The 16925-nt window shown below is 53.8% G+C and overlaps 1 protein-coding gene across 1 annotated transcript in view; it reads right to left on the bottom strand.

Moving 5' to 3' along the window:
* Positions 1-1353: 1353 nt before the first annotated feature.
* Positions 1354-16925, bottom strand: part of ARHGAP26 (Rho GTPase activating protein 26) — a 151024-nt gene continuing 135452 nt past the window's right edge. The window contains exons 21-23 of the mRNA XM_082006068.1: positions 10303-10413; positions 7375-7466; positions 1354-2622 (exon numbers count right to left, since the gene is read on the bottom strand). Of these exons, the coding sequence (XP_081862194.1) occupies positions 2534-2622; positions 7375-7466; positions 10303-10413 (292 nt within the window). The 3' untranslated portion in view covers positions 1354-2533. The remainder of the gene's footprint in view (positions 2623-7374; positions 7467-10302; positions 10414-16925) is intronic.

Below are 16925 nucleotides of genomic sequence, written 5' to 3'. Positions count from 1 at the left end.
CTGTTCAAAGGCTGAGAGTCACATTTCAGACAGAGGCCGTGCTGGGAAGCCCTCTGAGCCGGAGGGGTCACGTTGGAGGAGCGGCTCGGGACGGGACACAAGCAAATAGTGCTGACAGATGAAATATTAAGCCTTTTTTTTTTTTCTCCTCCTTTGCGTTAGTTCTTCCCATCCCTCCCCTACACCCTGGAAGGGGGTTTCTGTACTGCCCGCCCCAGGCAGCGCAGGTGCCAGAGCCAGCTCCGAGCAGCCCCACAAGGTCCCTGCGACCGCTGGGGCTGGATGAAGCCCAACCCGATCCTCGGCTTCAGGAAAATCCACAAGTGGTACAAACGTTCACTAGTAAATGCAAGGATGAACACCAACCAGCGACGTGCCGGCGAAACACTGCCTTCCACCCCTACAAACCTCTCGGCCCTCTTCACCCAACACCTTACAGCAGAGAACACGGGACAGTTCGGAGGCTTCACCCCTGCCCGAGCAGCACCAGCCCAGTGGGGCCGGCGTGTCGCCGGGGGAGAGGGTTTAGCCCCAAGGAGAGGAGCTGTACCGCACCCGCCCGGGATCAGGGAAAAAAAAAGATGGACTTTTTCCTGTTCGTTTTTCTCCAAGACGAAAGTCCAGGAAGTTTAATTACAGTGAAAGAAACGTAAAGAGGTCTGAAATTTCAGTCTCCCTCATTTCTAAGTGACACCACAGAGCGAACGAAAAGGCAGCCCGAGGCCCGGAGGGTGGTTGTGGATGCGACTGTGTTTGCAAGGGCTCTTCTGCAACCGGTTTCAAATGTCCTTCGCTTCTCTCGTTACAGGTCTGCTAAAAATATCAAATATAGATCTTTCCCCCATAATATTTTAAGATACTCTATTTATACATTAATTCTTTCAAAAATAAAAAGTGACACATACAGCAATTCAGTCACTCGGAGTCTTTAAAATTATTACAAAAAGACATGACATCCATGCCCCAGCGGCGTGCGACAGCGTCGCTTCCGCGCGACAGAGCCTCTCCGCCGGCAGGCTGGGGTTTCTTTCACGATTTTCTATCACAAAATACAATCATTCCAGCTCGCGACGTGCCACCCGGCCAGCCCGGCTCCGCAGTCACGCCGGGATCCCTCTCCCACCCTCCCCCTTAAAAACGACCCGGAATGGCGAGGGATTTGCAAATCCGCTCTGCCGGCCACTCGCCGCACGTCCACGGAGGCACGAGCGTCCTCTCCGGGGCAGGAGCAGAGGGGTGGTGGAGCCGAAGGGCTTGAAAAAAACCCCTTGTTTTCTGCAGACCGTAGGTTGGCCACACGAACAACAAATGTCCTGTGAGTATGGAAATAATTTACCTCGCACAACCAGTACCGCACAGACTTGGCACGGACAGACAACACGCCAGGCTGCAAGCAAGGAGACCACCTAAAAAGCAACGGCGGAGAGTGGCAAACGCAGCTCCAAAATGGCACATCAACGGCCTGGGCATTCGCAAAAGCGGGGATGTCTCTGTGCAACGTGCATTGGAAAGTGGAGATACGAAACAGCCCGTCAAAGAAAAGGGAGTGGTATTTATCTGGAGCTCCATCTTGCCCTCCAGGAAGGAAACGCAGGCTGCACAGATCACAGATGTTTACCTTGCAAAAATCTAAACCTTTTTAAAAAAAAAGAAAGTTTGAGAGGTTTGGTCCGGAACACTCTCCCCGCCTGCGCGCTGACGCCTGCCGAGTCCTGACAGCGCCCGGCTGGTTCCGTGCCCGCCCCGCAGAGCCCGCCGGGCGCCCTGCTCTCGCCTGCAAGAGCAGAGCCGGGCTGCGGCACGGCGGGACGGCCGCCGCCTCGCCAGGGCCGCCCCGCGCCGGCCCCGGGACGCTCAGCCTCGTGCAAGCTGCTGCTGCAGACGCAGCCTGTGGTTTGACGTCAGCCGAAAGCACCTCACCCCTTCCCCTGCCGCCGCGGCACGAGAAGGGGCTGGGCTGCTCCGCGCCTGCACAGGATTGCTCCGCTCGGGCCGGTCGGAAAGCGGGGAAGGGGCTGGGAGCAGAGGACTCCTCGCCGCTGACCGCTCTTCTCCGGCGGGGAGGCCGACGGGGTGGGGTCCCTCAGCTCCACCAGTGCTCTTACAGCCGGGAAGCAGCCGCTGCGGGGAGCGTCGGGCGCGGTGCGCTCTCGTGCTGGTTGACAGTCGCAGGCTCGGCCCCTACGGAGCGCCCGGGCCACGGCGTGGAGCTGCTGCGTCGCGGGGTTTTTCTGATCGCTGCGAGGGCTCCCAGCGGGGACGTGGGCTTCGGGCATCGCCTGCCTCTGCTCGGGGCTGGAGGAGGCGAGCCACCTCCCCAGGAGCGCTCCCCCCACCGCCGCGGCGCGCACCGCAGGAGCGCGGGGGGAGACGCCTGCGTCGCCATCCACACAAACGTTCACCTCAGCGGGTACGGGGAAGTCCTCAGCCCGCGTCGCACCGCGGCAAAGAGCAAACCGGTCTGCAGGACTCCCGCCAGCGGCTGCCATGGATACCATGTAAAGCTCAGCAGCGGCGCTTCTCACGCCCAAAGCTATAGGAACTCGACGTAGTTCTCGGGGATTAGTCCTGTCTTGCCGTTGAGGGTCCCTTCCAGCCAGCCGGGCTCCTGGGATGGATGAACTTGAGGAGAGAAGGAAAAGGCAGGTTACTACAGGAGGGGGTTACGGTGTAGGGACTGTTGCTCTGTGTGTGCTGACAACGTCAAAGCTGCTCTCGCGAGAGAGCAAGACCTTTAATTTGTGTTTATTTTAAAGTAAGGAAACTACTATGCCAAGGAGCTCCGCAGGCTGAGGTGCTCTCTCTGCCCGTGCCTGCTCCCCCACCGGACTCCTCTGCTTTTCCTTTACAAAGCGTTAGAGACCTCACGGTGACACCAACAGAAGGACCGAGCGAGCTGCGCGCTCGGCTACCGACTGGGTTTTCGAGTACTTGCTGGTGCTGCTGGGCCGACGTAAGTGAAGCATTTGGGATAAAAACAGGAGCTCAAAACTCTCTCCAGCTTTGGGCTAAAACCTCTTTGAAGTTCGAGAGAATGTGGTTGACTCCACCGCCTCATCACCCTGCACGTCCCAGGCTGAGAGAGAAAACGCCTTAGCAAACGCTCCCGGCGGAAAGCAAACGCTGCAACCTTAGTTCTGTCAAAGGAGAAACCTGATCAGTCCTCAGAAGACTTACGCTCTTTCTTTATCCAGTCAACTACTGAAAATTTGCTGATTTTACAGGAACCAGGGTTATGCCAATGCAGGCAGAGGAATATTCCCCACACCTCCCCCAGGACGTGGTGGCAAGTCAGTATTTCAGAGCCACCCGAGCCTCCTGTGACTCTCGCCGGGCCCACACGTTTACACATTTTCTGGTTCCAGCTACAAGAGCAAAGCGAATCCTTGCTGCCAGCGCCCCGCCATGCCCCCTGCCCGCTCCCCTGCCCGCTCCCCTGCCCGCTCCCCTGCCCGCTCCCCGCGTCTCCATCTGGGCACCCTCCTGCCCCAGCTGAGGGGGGTGGAACGTGTTGAAAAGTCACCCCCGGTACAAGCGTGGCCGTATCTCTCGAGTGCACCCAGAAACGGCACTGACCACCGCGCAGGGGCTCCTCCCGCCGAAGCAGGGCTGCGGGACGGGCTCCGTGGATGCAGCCGGCCGCCGGCCGCCCTGCCAGCAGGTACAGGCCACCCCCAGGCTCCGGCAGAGTCAGAGCCAAGAGGAATGATTAAAAACGGAGTCGTCTTGATTCAGTGGCAAAGCCGGGTCTTCTGCTTATCAAACCAGCAGAGCAACAGAGCACGGAGCAGCAGGTCTTCAGGTTCCTCTGTGCGCTTCCTCTCCTGCTACAGCCCCGTCCGGTGCAGGACGGCCATTTGCTGTGCAAAAATCACGACTGACACTGACCGCTGAGAAAGATCCAGAAAGACAGAAGCGTTTAAGTCCAAACGTCTCCACGCTTTGGGAGACAGCAGTCCTCACCAGAACAGCAAAGTCCATCACTACTGGGTACGCCTGCAGAGGAATATTGTATGTACCAATCTATTAATGAAAAATACAAACCACAGAAAGGTAACTACTTTTAAGAGCCATGGTGTTCCAGCTCTTAGGTTTACACATCTTTGGGTTTCACTTGTGCCAACTTCTTTTTTCATGTTTACACCCTCTCACGCCCGAGTCTTGGGGCTTTTCTAGCACCGAAGTCTAAAGCAGTCTGCTCGGAGGAAAAATGCCACCTCCAGCCTGCAAGGAAAGCCCCCAAGGGCAAAACTGCATTAGAAGCTGTTGGGTTACCTCCCTTTGGGTGGGAGTAAAGGCTTCACAGTGCTCTTGCCAGTGGACAGTGGCCATCAGGAGAAAAGAAATTGTAAAAGTGGTGTGTCTGTGTCTGTGTCTTCAGCCCTCTGGTCTCAGCAAATGGGCTGGGAAAGTGCTTTAACCGAAAGTCATGTGAGTTCCAGCTACTGCTTTTCCCTTAAAAAACCACTTATGTCCCAAAGACAGCTATTTATTTCTGTCTAGGTACCGTCAGACAGAGCAGGGCACACGAACAGATAGGGAGGAGAATCGCGTTCTCCATCACAGAATAAGAGCACAAATGCAACACAACTTTCCTAATGTAGCATAAAACTTCAGTATCTGTCGCAGCAGCTCAGGTGGGGGTTCACTGCTTCACCGTATGGAGTTCTCCATCTCAGGGGCGACTGCTAGTTTAAAACATCCCTTTGCTGAGCCGTGACTCCCACCTTCCCCGATTTCAGGCCCCCGCGGAGCCAGGACGTCCCTCCTGTTTAGCGCCGTAACAAGGGCACGCAACTCTCAAGTGCACAAGACCTGCTGGAAAATCCAGGTTTCGTATAACTAAAAGGAACAATGCTACAGAGTTTGAATGTGCCTCTCAGAACATGGTGTTATTTACTATGTGGGTGCCGCTCGGTGTGGGTAGCAGCATCCCAATTTCCCAGTCGGACCGAGATGCTGCTCGGCCTTGTGCAACCTCACAGAACCGTAAAGTCAAATAAGAACCTGTCTCCAAGTAATTTCCCAGATCCATTTTCTTTTGCTGGGTTTTATAAAACCCCTTCATCATCATCATCATATTTCTACCAAGCAGTGCTGGTTCTAACTCACTTCCCCCAGCTAACGTGAGCCTCGGCTACGCTGCTAAGTGATTAGAACATGCTGTATATTTTTTCCCGTGAATAATCCATTGATTTTTATCTAGCAAACACAATGTATTTAATTCAAACTTGTTCCCCTCCTAGCTGCTCTAATTCCCACGGGCTCTCAAAGGGGAGACCATGTTTATTTATAAGATATCTATGGAGTTGCTTAGGAAAAGCATTTTCTTTAATTCACATGTATTCACTCTCTTTCCCTTTCTGCTATATTCTCATATATATCCCAGGGCAAAACCAGTGCATGTGGTAGCAGCCTCCCAAATGACAATGCTTAACATATAAAAGCCAAGAACTACTTGGAAAGTAGTAAAAAGTCTTTTCTTTACATTGGGATTATATCTAAAACAGAGCTGCTTAATTCCATGGGGCACAGTCTCTTCCCCGTGATGCAGGAAACAGAAAATCCATGTTCATTAACATCACCTCCAAAAACCTGACTAACCAGAGCCCACCGATTCCAACTCTCAGTATCCAGAGGAAAAAAGCACATGCTGCTTTTCCATCTCCTGCATGAAACATTACAGCAACTGCATAGAATATTCCTGGTGCCGATACTTGGAAACTAATCTCTCCTACCCAGAAAACCGCTGAGGAATGGCTCTGTGTATGGGAAACGCTGCTGCCGGTCAGCCGCTCACCAGCTCCTCCCCTACACCTGGACTAAGAGTCCGTGCCCGCAGGAGGGACGCAGCGTGGTCACGCAGCCCCGCACGGCACAGACGCGGGCACACGGGGGTCTGCAGGGTCCCACCGGCGCAGCGCGCGTGCCTCGCTCTGCCGGCAGCGCTGCCTGCTGCGGCACAGACCGCGTATGGCTGCGGTGAAGAGCCGGGGCACGTGTCCCGCAAGGGCTCAAGTAATGGCAGCGGCCAGCCGGAGTGTCGGGCAGCTGCCAGGAGGGCAAACAGCGCGGGCAGCTGGGGTCAGCACCGGGCACCGGTCCGCGCTCCACTGCCTGCCGTTGACGTAGCATGGCACGAAGGTGACACCGTGCCCCGCCACACATCCTCCTTTTACGATCTACTTTGGATCAGAGCCTGCACTCCGCACTCCCAAGCGCAGCCCGGAGAACCTCTGCACGCCCTCCACACACGGCTGCACCTTCCCTTACCAATGGCCCCAATCTCTACACGAAGGCGGTCACCCACCCATGCCCTCGCCTCGCGCCCTGCGCACGTGCGGCCACTTCCCCTGCGGGAACCAAAACTCCCGTCACCCCGGGCTGGCGGCTGGGACACCGCGGCCATGGGCAGGGCAGCGAGCGGGACCCGCTGACCCAGCTGGAGGTGGCAAAGTGGACATCTCTGCCAGAGTGATCTCCCACGCTCCGCTCCAGGGGAGAGGAGGGGAATCCCACCTATTCACCCCTCCTATTTTACATGTCTCCCTTAGGATGAAATAAATCAGGATCTCGAAAAGGCAGTTTTCACACTGATCCTAAAGAGGGCTGGATGATCAGCTGTTTTCAGCACGGATACAAAAAGTAAGGCAAGATACACCTTGGATTTAATGCCCGTGTTTCAAATATTTTTGCTTTCTTTTCTTTCATGGGATTTCTAGTGGTGGAAACAGGACAGTCCTTAAACAGAGGACTGAGAGGAAACCCGTGAACTGAGAGCCCAGATCTCCTCCTGGCTCACAGGAAGAAAACCAGTAATTTGCAAAACTCAGCACTAAAATAAATAATAGCCAAGTGTCCTTCTCTGTAGCTTTATCTGTATTGCTGTTCATGCTGGCTCTGTAGCATCTCACGTGTACGGCACGTGAAATGGGAGAAGCTGTTGGAGAAGAAGTGCAGGGGAAGCCTCCTGCCCCTCTACCGCCCAGGCCAAGAGCCGCGCTCGCGGCAGCGCCCGCTGCCGCGCTGCCCTGGCCGGCGCGGTGCGTGGCTGCCAGCAGCAGGCAACGCCACCTTGTTAGGACGCTAACCCGATGGTGTGTAAGTAACACCCCCGGTACGACCCCCACGCTCCCACCGCGCTCGGCTCTTGCTCCGCAGCAAACCCTGCTCTGGGCTTGCCTCTGGGGAAGCCCAGCACCGGGCATGGAGCAAGCGCGGCTCCTACGGCACCGGGCGCAGCTCTCCCAATCCCGCTTTCCTGACATGCCGGGAACTGCAGCCCGAACATCACGCTCAAAAATAAGCCCATTTCATCCCGCTCCCACGAGGACCGGCACTGCCCCGTGCTCTCCCTCCAGGTCAGGGACTCACCGTTATCGAACACGGTGCCTGCCGTGAAGGAGAGCTCCGAGTCGTGTTCTGCTTTGCAGGCGTACAAAGCTCGGGCCTTCCGCAGCGGTGAGCTGCAAAAAGAAAGAATTTATTGGCATAAAAAATACTCTACTCATACACAACAGCACTCCCCTCCCCACTGTGTCGAAGAGGGGTGCGTGTTAAGTGGTGCATCTTGACGGGGGTCCAAGGACCTCTCCCGCTCTGCGAGGGACCACGGTTACACTGCATGGAGGAAGAGTGAGGAAGGCGCCAGAGGAGGCTGAAGGCTGTTGAGAATGAGCCCCCAGCACCGCATTTCACCACGCTGCAAATCCCAGTCCGAGCCCAGCTGGCACGGCCAGGACCAGAGCCCGTGCCCGGTGGCAACGCAGCGGGCAGCCCCGAGCAGGGGTCCCCGGCACAGCTCCAGGCGCTAGACGGAAGGAGCACATCGGGGCGCTGGGATGGTTTGTGACTCTCTGAAGGGCCGTAAGCGACTGGAGGGCCGGCGCAGAGCGAAGGCGGGCAGCAGGTGCCGGCAGCGACCCACGCATTGCCAAACCCATTGCTCTCCGAGTGCAGCTGCAACCACAGGGAGAATTTTGCGAGGAAGAATTAGCACTTGGGGAAGGGTATTTCAAAACAGAGAAACAAGTAGGTCCGTGAAGAATTTGCTGCACTTCTTTAGAGACTGTACCTGAAGATAAAAAAGATTTAACAACCATTAGATTTTACTGGGGAAGTGTCAGCATGCCCACGCTGCAGAGGAGTGAATTAGAGCAGAGAGAGCCAGAAATGGAGCAAATCGCTGGCAGACGCAGGGAGAAAATGAAGGACCTCAGGACCTCACAAGCAAAGCACAGGCACGCAGAGCCATCCCCTGCGCCCAGAGCCTCCCACCCATCCTTTCCGGGTGTGGGCTCGAGCAAGGCTGGTGGAAAGCTGGGACACCGCCGGGTGACGGCGACGGTGAAAACCCGCCCAGGCCCCGGGCCGCCCGAGCAGCCGGCTGCATCCAGCGCTGCAGCAGGCTGCTCAGCTACGGTACGGCCAAGCAAGGTGGTGGAAATGGCCCCAAGAGCTGCTGGGGGTTAAGGAACAAGGTGCCACCGTTTCTCAGTTCAGTGGTTTCACCACCCTTTGTCGTTCCAAGGACTTGAATTTATTCTGAATTCTCTCCGAGCGAGCCCAGGTAAGCGGCACGCTTTCACCTCGTAGCGAAAGCGGTTCACCTTCACACAGAAACCACAAACCAGGGAAGCTGTGGATGGTTTTGGTTTCGCTGTGAAGACAGCCCCGAAGCAGAGGCCTCTCCTCTCTGAATTCCAGCTGCCTGACACAAGCAGCTGCCAAACGCTTAAAAACCAGGACGGGCAAACACTCCTCCTGCTCCAGAGACGGTCCTTTGCTGCCGGCGAGGCACCGCTCATGCAGAGTGCTTGAGAAGGCTGTTAGATGAAGAACAAAAGGTATTTTCAAGCTTACTACCTTGAATTATTCAAATTGTTGCTTTTCTCCCCCCAAAATGACCTCTGCAGCCCCAGCTTGCCCCTTCGCCCGCCGGCTGCTCTCCAGGCTGCAACTGCGCCCATCAGAGCTCCACGGGGCTTTCAGGGACTGAAATGCTGGACCTTGGCGGTCGCTCACATTAGGCTTCTGCCTCCAAGCGTGGCACGAGGGCCGCAACGCACTCAGGAGTTTCACCCATCTACCCCCGTGCAGTTTCGGGGACGATAAGCCTCTCTCCCCGAGGGGAGGAAGGCTGCTCGGATGGTACTACGCTGTTGTCAGCCTCTGCAGACGCGTAGCAAAACAAATAAATAACCCTGCCAAGCAGGCAGCCGTTGTACAGGCGGCATTTGTACGGCTGTAGGTGTGGGGGAAGAGCTCGGTCTGTGCCTGTAAGGAACAAACAGGTTTGACACGTCTCCCTCAGAAGAGGGATTGCTGCCCCGGCCCGCGCCTGCGCCAGCCGAGGGGCTGGGAGCCGCGTTCTCCCGGGGATGACAGCAGCCTCTCGCTCCACTGTGCCAGGGGTGGGCTCGGAGGAGAGAAGTCCCGTCCGAGGGCACCCTGCACACGGACCAGAGGCGATGCTGCCCTGGCTTTCGCCGCGTGAGCACCCCCCGGTACCTGCAGCGCAGGTCCCAACGCTGCCCGTGGTGCGCTCACGGCACGACTGCATCTCCGGTGCCGAAAGCCACGGGACCCGCAGGCAGTGCCCGCTCCCGCTGCGCCACAGCCAGCAGCGTCTCGCACTCCAGGGCGCAGGAGCATCCTCCTGCCCGCGGCACCGGCGTGCGGCACAGCCTGACCTGCTGCTCCAGGGTCCCACTGGAAATCTTCTGTTCGTCTGTCTATAACTCTCAGGACAGATTTACTCCAGCGATGCCCAAGCGCCTGAGACATGGGCACACAGCAGGCAAATGTCTGTGTTGCCCCATGTCCTTTACCCTCCTTAGATTCCAGATAAGAAAACAGAATTGGCCAGAAAATGAGGTATCACAGGGTTTAAAAAGGCTGCTACTCCCCGCAGCACCCGGGAAGGCAGTACACGTTTCAACCTGTTGCAGAGAGGAGTAAAGCAAACCACAAGAGCTGAAACGGCTGGGCAAAACCACAGAAACCACCAGCGATGCCGGGCACTGCGAGCGAGACCTGCGAGCGAGACCTGCGGGCGCTGGCTCCCGCTGGCCTGACCTTGCGGGCCAGCGGGCGCCTGCTGGGGGCTCAACGGGGGGAGTCAAAGGGTCTCCCCTGGGGCAGGAGATGTTTGAAAGCTCCTCTCTTGCTGAGTGCAGAGAGCTGCATTGGGGGAGTTTGAGCGGGATGCAAAGGGAAAAGGAAAGTGAAGTGGGGGAAACCGAATAAATTAAACAGAAAGTAGCAAAAGCAACAAAAAGCAAAGCGAATTCTGCAACAGACCTGATGGGGGATGAGTCGCTGGACGTAGAGGAGGTGGGCATAGGACTTGATGGCGCGGAGAACATGGGCCAGGACGGTGAGAGGGGTGACGTTGGGCTTGGATTCTGAGGGCTGCAAGACACAACGAGATACCTTATCAACGTGCAACCACAGAAACAAACAGCAACCGAGAGACAGTCAGACGACATCCAACGATAGCAAGTGCCTTGGGAATATCCAGAGCATGAGACACAGCTACAGAATGAAGTGCCAAGACCTTGGGAAATGTTTCAAGGCCAGATCTGCATTTCTTTGCACAACAAGAGCTGGATCTTCCAATTAACCCCTGCTCCATCATCCCATCCAGCGAGCCCAACGCACCGTGTGCGGAGGGCTGTCTCGCCGCTCGCCTCTGGCAGCCCAGCCACTTACCTGCCTTGTTTTGTTTCCCCCACTGCTGACAAAAATAGTTGATGGTATTTCTGGATGTTAACAATGCCTGCGAGCAGCATCCACCCCCCATTTGTACGTCAGTTGTTGCGGTGTCAGAGGCTGGGCCCCGATCCACGGTGCCCGGCCACGACCGCCTGTTTACATTTCCCCCCAAGCGGGGCCGGGAGCCCAGAGGAGCTCCTTATCTACAGCACGGAGCCGGCCGGGGCCGGCGTTTCCATGCTATCACCCGTCCGAAGACAACTAGCAGGAGAAAATCTCCAGCCCACACCACCCCGCCAGGGCCAGCAGTCAGAGGGCTGCGCCGGGACCCAGCGCGAGCCGGCCACCTCGCAGCTCATGCCAAGGGCTCGCAGCGAGGTAACCAGTGCTCCAGGGCTCCTGCCGTGCTTATGTGTTCAGTACTACAAAAACTTCATTGATTTCTTTGATGTTCCACATTGAAGAACTCTTTTTTTCCCCCTCATGCAAACCGCTCTTGATTCCTCGCCTCCAAGTTACTGCTGTCAACTGAAGTTGAATCAAGTTGCTGAACTAGTAAATAAATGCAGGAGTCACGCGGGAACGGTTTGGTTTCCTCAAAACTGTTCGATTTAGGTCATTCTCAGGTTCACCAATAAGCAATTACTGTACTAAAATACCAATTTGAGTCCGATTCATCTTCTGCTGTTTCTATGCTTATCAACTCATCTGCATTCTCTGTCTAACCCAGACTGTAAACTCCATCTCTGATACACCACCAGAAAAACCTCTCCACACCGAAAATGCCTCTGCAAAAACAAGAAGTTTTGTAAAGGCATCATGATTTATGTTTTTTTCCCAAGAGCGGGATGGTACCTCTGATCACACGGGTCTGTGATGAGGTGGGGCAGGGCATGACCCCCCAGGCAACCCCCATGCCCATCTCCATCCCCGAGCTGGGGCTCCCGAGAGTGAGGGAGGGGAAGGGCTCCAGGGAGGGGAAGGGCTCCAGAGCATGCGGGAAAACCTCAGCCCTGCAGTAACGGTTTACAGGTCCCACCAGAGCAAATGGACATTGGAAGGAGGGAAAGGGCTGTACCAGGACTAACAGCACGCCAGAGCCATCGCTTCATCTCTTCTCCCTCGTCTCGGGGAACTGGCACTTCTCTGAGGGGAACGGGATGAAGATGCTGAGCTGCTTTCTGACAGCACCAGGGTAAGTCCTGAGGTGGAGGGAAAGGTGGTCCGCATGCGGAGAGGGGCACAGCCTTCCCTCTCAGCTCCAGGCTGTAAATGTAATTTGTTCCAAATACCTGTCTGGGATTATAAAAACATTTTCTAGATATGTTTAACTTGGCTCTCCTCTTCTCACTGCGTGGTGTGCAGTGATGTGCCCTCTCCATGCCCAAGGAGAAGCCTCCCGAGGAGCACAGCTCGTACCGGTATCCAATGCGGAAAAACCTCAACCTCCAAAAGGATGAAAGCAGCCCCCTCCCCTCCAAAACAAACAAAACGGGCAGCACCAGCGCACACACAGTGGGACAAAGCGTGGGCAGCGGCCAGGGGAGCCTGTGCTGCCTCTCAAACCTTTAATAAAAAGACGAATTCTCTGTAAAAAGGGTAATGGGGTAACCCATGATCATTCAATATCTATTAGATCACAACAGCAGAAGTTCATTGTTTCAGCCCCTGGCTTCTGCTCCTTAAGCCCAGAATGAAATGTTTCATGTATTAACAGAGAAGAGACTGTAACAAACATTTACATTCACAAAGCTGAATGCAAAACCTCAACCTCTGTTATTTAAAAGAATCAACCTTCCCCAACACCCAAGATGGTCTCCAGGAAATATTTACGATTAATCTTGAATTTGGTGTTTTCTTGTAATTCTCCTCCCTTCAGCTTGAGTTAGAATTTAGCAGCTTAAAACCAAAAAGTCACTCTTGGCACACCAGCTTCCCTCCAGCTCATGCATCTGTGCAACCAACAGCCCAAAGCCTTCCTGGCCTGCACCAGGCTCATCACGGGGTACCTGGGTCTTCCACCAGCGCCAGCGCTGGCCAAGAGGCCGGTGACTCTCGCCAGCGGTCCCCACGCGTCCTTCCACGTGCCTGCGAGCAAAGCTGGCAGCCGGCGCTCTCTGGCATTCTCTGACGGTGACAACTCAAAACTGAAAGGATAGGTCTGTGGATTTGGTCCAGTTTCTAGGGGGAAGTGTCCATGTCATAAATATCACCACCGCAATGGCACCTAGAGGACACTAAAGAAGGTTAAATTTTTGGCCTGAACTACTTTGAGGTCCGTATATGCTTAAGGCCAAACTCTTGGCTTCTTTACTCCTTGCAGAAGCTGTGCCACTGAATTCAACAGAAACCAAGGATTTCCCCTTGTAATTACAGGCAATACCTTTATTACACCAGAAGATCACATACATATAGAAATGGCATACAGCAGTGCATCAAAACTTTCACAAGAGGGCTGTAAAACAGGCAATGTTCATAGGCAGACTATTAACAAAAATCCTCAAAATGTTCTCCTAATAATTGTCACTATTTAAAAATGACCTTTTTGCATTTTTCTATCATCAAAATTGTCAGTCTTCTGAAAAGTTAGCAATTACCCGCATTACTTTTTGTTACTTAACAAATCTGTTAGACACTGGTACTTACCATATTTTAAATCTATTTCCAACTTTAAACAGAAGGAGGTGCTACAAAGACCACCAAGTTATCCCAAATCACAGAAATTAACCCTTCAAGTGCCAGTTTTTGCTTCTTCTTTTTCTTTCTAGCAGGTGTAGTTGGCCGTTCGTGATGATGACCTACCTTCCCTTAACACAACAAGCTATATAGCACATAATGGCAGGTAATCTTGTTTTATTTTATCTGTGCATAAGCATGCTTCTGCCCTCTGATGGAGAGAGCATGTTAGGTGCGTTTGAAGACATGGAGAGTGCTCTCTGGGCAGCAGGAACTAGAACATTTCCGTTACTGTTAGTACTGCAAGAAGAACCAGTATTTGGGAAGCCCACTGGTTGTCATACCCATATGCAATGTTCTCTGGCTCTACACAGCTAAGCTACTATAGCGAGCCTCCAAGACGATACATGTATGCATGGCAAATGGAACATGAATGCATGGGTTTATCGCATGGGAGGCAGAGGACCTGCTAGGTGTGCCTTTTGTCTTACCGTGGCCTCTCACTCATGGCCCTTCATGTAGACACCTCCATCCTGGTGATCTCAGAAAGCTCTTCATCAAGTGCATGTTACCTGCTCCGTGCATGAATTTTCTGTAGACAAGGAGCGTTACCTTGGGAAGCAAACCTCCCAGCCTCCAGCCCCTGGCTCCAGTGAGGTGCCTTTCCACTCATCAGGCAGGATGAGTCCTAAGACAGCTTAGCCAACTCTAGCCATCAGCCCATCTTCTTGCTGGTTACAAACCCAGTGAGCAGCAGTCTGTAATGGACCACAAAGGCCTCGTGCTGGGGTAGGAGCGAGCAAACGAATGGCACAGCGCTGCCCTCCTCAAAGAGAAGCTTTGCCCCCTGTCAAGGTGGGCCTTGGAGGGGGAGACGAGCTGGTGACCAAAATGTGGCGGGGCTTGTCCCCCTGAGAGCGGCCACCAACACCCACCAGCCCTCCCACCATAGTTTCCACCTCCTCTGAGGGCAGTGGGCTCCAGGTGCAAGAGGACATCTTGCTGGGTGTGCCAGCGATGGCGCGCCTGCAGCGCTGGATGGCCACCGCCTCCATTACAGACCCTGGTCCTCCTCACTGCACGATGGCAGGAATATCTGACTGCACAGGGCTCCGGGACTAGAAATCCCCAATACACTTTTTGAGGTGAAATAATGTTAAAAGAATGCAACTCTTGCTACTCGTAAAGTTGCCTCCGTCACCGGTCCACCAACTGCACAGTCTGCTACGCTAATTACAGTGCATAATGCAATCAATACAATTCTCGGAGAAGAGAGTTATTTCTGCGACGTTGCGGTAAAAAAGCCTTACAGCAAGAACCGGCACTTGGGCCAGCCTCTATCTAAGAAGCTACCAATAATTTGCATCAGATTTTGGTGTTTTTGGATCCCTGGTGGCAAAGAAAACCCTCTCCATGCCCACCAAAACAACTGAGAGAACTATTAGCTCATGACAGCATGTGGATTTTTAAGTTTGAAGACCATCCTGTTTCCAGCAGGTTGCTCACAGAAGAGATGAACGTGGTCCTACGATGACCGAGCTACTCCTGCGCAGCCTCATGGTCCTGCTCTGCAAGTCTTTCCAGTGTGTCTCCTCACGAAGAACAAATGACGTCTCAGGACCCCACCCGAGCTGGCCCTCCCAGCACCTACAGACAGCGGGGCTACGATGTGCAGAAAGGGTTCATCTCCCGTCCGTGAAATACAGGTATTTATTTGCAAAGATACTGCTTGAGTATCACCTTTCTGAGCTACGCGACTGCAAGACCACAGTCCTGTCTCGCTGGGGAGGTCAGTGCACGCGAGCGAACAGACTATTCTGAGGTCTCTGCATTTCGGAAAACGGTTTTCTCGTAGGATCCAATTTCCTTTCTGTTTCTCATGGAAAGAGCAGAGGTGGTGAGAGGCTTTGGGGTAATGTTGGCTGGTGCCTGCTTTCAATTCTGCCTGCAGAAAGCAAATGTCATCGGGACCCTTTTTTTTCCCCTTCTTCTTACTCTGGAGGACTTTGCGAGGGGCTCTTCCTGTCGGGTGCATAGCGGGAAACAAAACAAAGAAAAAAATGCTAAGAACCAAAAATACCAGAAGCAGGAAACAAAGAAGTGGCTAAAATTAAAGTCTTCCGAGGTGGGTATGGACTTTTCCCCAACAGAAGCAGCAGAGGGAACTCCATGAGTCGGTAGCCCAACACGTCCCGAGGCTCTCGCCTTTCCTGCCGGTCTGTCCGTGCCCCTCAAAGGCCGTGGCCGTGACCTGCGACCCAGCGAGGAGCTAAAACTGCCCTGGAGAGAGCAGGGTGCGGGAGGACGCCGTGTTGCAGCGATAGGCCCCGCTGGCTGCGGGGGCACCTGCGCCTTCAGCTCCTGTCTGCCCCTTCGCCCATCCCACTCTTCAGCAAACAAGTGTGCTTAGAAACGTCTTTATACGCTAACTCCTCCTCCTCCCTGCTTCCCTGCACACGCTGCCTTTCCCGTTCTGATGTTTCGTTCGCTGCCTGAACATGCGAAAAAGGCAGCAACTATTGTTTCCAGACTCTGGTCTCCTTTCCAGCTCTTGTAGCTAAAAAATCTCTTTTCTAACCCCTTCTCATAACCTGCCTCTTTTCAATTCCTCTTTCTCTGCAACCCGCCTACCCCGACTGCCTCTGGTGCTTCCTTTACACGGCTCAAGTCCTCAAGGCATTTACAGGTCTGAAGAGTTATTCTCAGCAGGGTTACCAGACACCTTCTGCTGCTTTGTTCTTCTGGCTGAGAGGACATCAGTTCCACTTCAAAAATGTTTACAGCTTGTTTATTTTTGTGGAACTCGGGGCTATTTCTGACACAGAACATCTAACAGCTATGAATGGGCATAGTCTACTGATGAATTAAAGCCCTTTCATGAAATCACCTCAAGAATAAACAACAAAATTCCCATTCTGACATTACCTGACTGCATTAAAATACATCAGGAACCACCCAGCCCTTTAAGTCCTGTTCCATTCCTATAAAACAAAGCTGCAGGACATAAGGATCTTCTCAAAGCTAACCAGAAAAAAAATGATTCCAGTATCATTTCATACCAGGGCACTTAAACTCTGCTAAAACAAGGCAAGATTGCAGCTCACCAGCGGACATGGCTCTGTTGCCTAAATGAAATGGGAGGCAGCCTTTGGTTGAGAAGCTCATGAAGTTCATGCAGTGCTGCACATCCTAGCAAAGCTCAGAGCGCAGATCTGGATGGGCTCTAGCAAGCAATTCCCCAGGCTCTGGCTGCACTGCGGGTTAGTGATGGCACCACACACGACCCTCTGCACGACCATTACCTCACAGGGCGTCAGATTGGCAGGATTATTCCTCTGTTTGGTACTTTAAACACAAGAAAAATGATGCTAAAACTCTCTCCAGTGTTATTCTCTCAGGAGTTATCTTGGCGCATAATCATTCAGGTGGAAAATAATGACACACTTAGGGAAATAAGCAGCCAAAATACATTGTCGTCAACATCACTTGACCAAACAGGTCCAAAAAAGTTCATCTTCTTCAGCATGGACTTT

Source organism: Phaethon aethereus (genome assembly GCF_964289735.1).
Source record: "Phaethon aethereus genome assembly, chromosome: 14".
In the NCBI taxonomy this organism is placed as follows: Eukaryota; Metazoa; Chordata; class Aves; order Phaethontiformes; family Phaethontidae; genus Phaethon; species Phaethon aethereus.
This window is presented reverse-complemented; position numbering and strand designations above follow the sequence as displayed.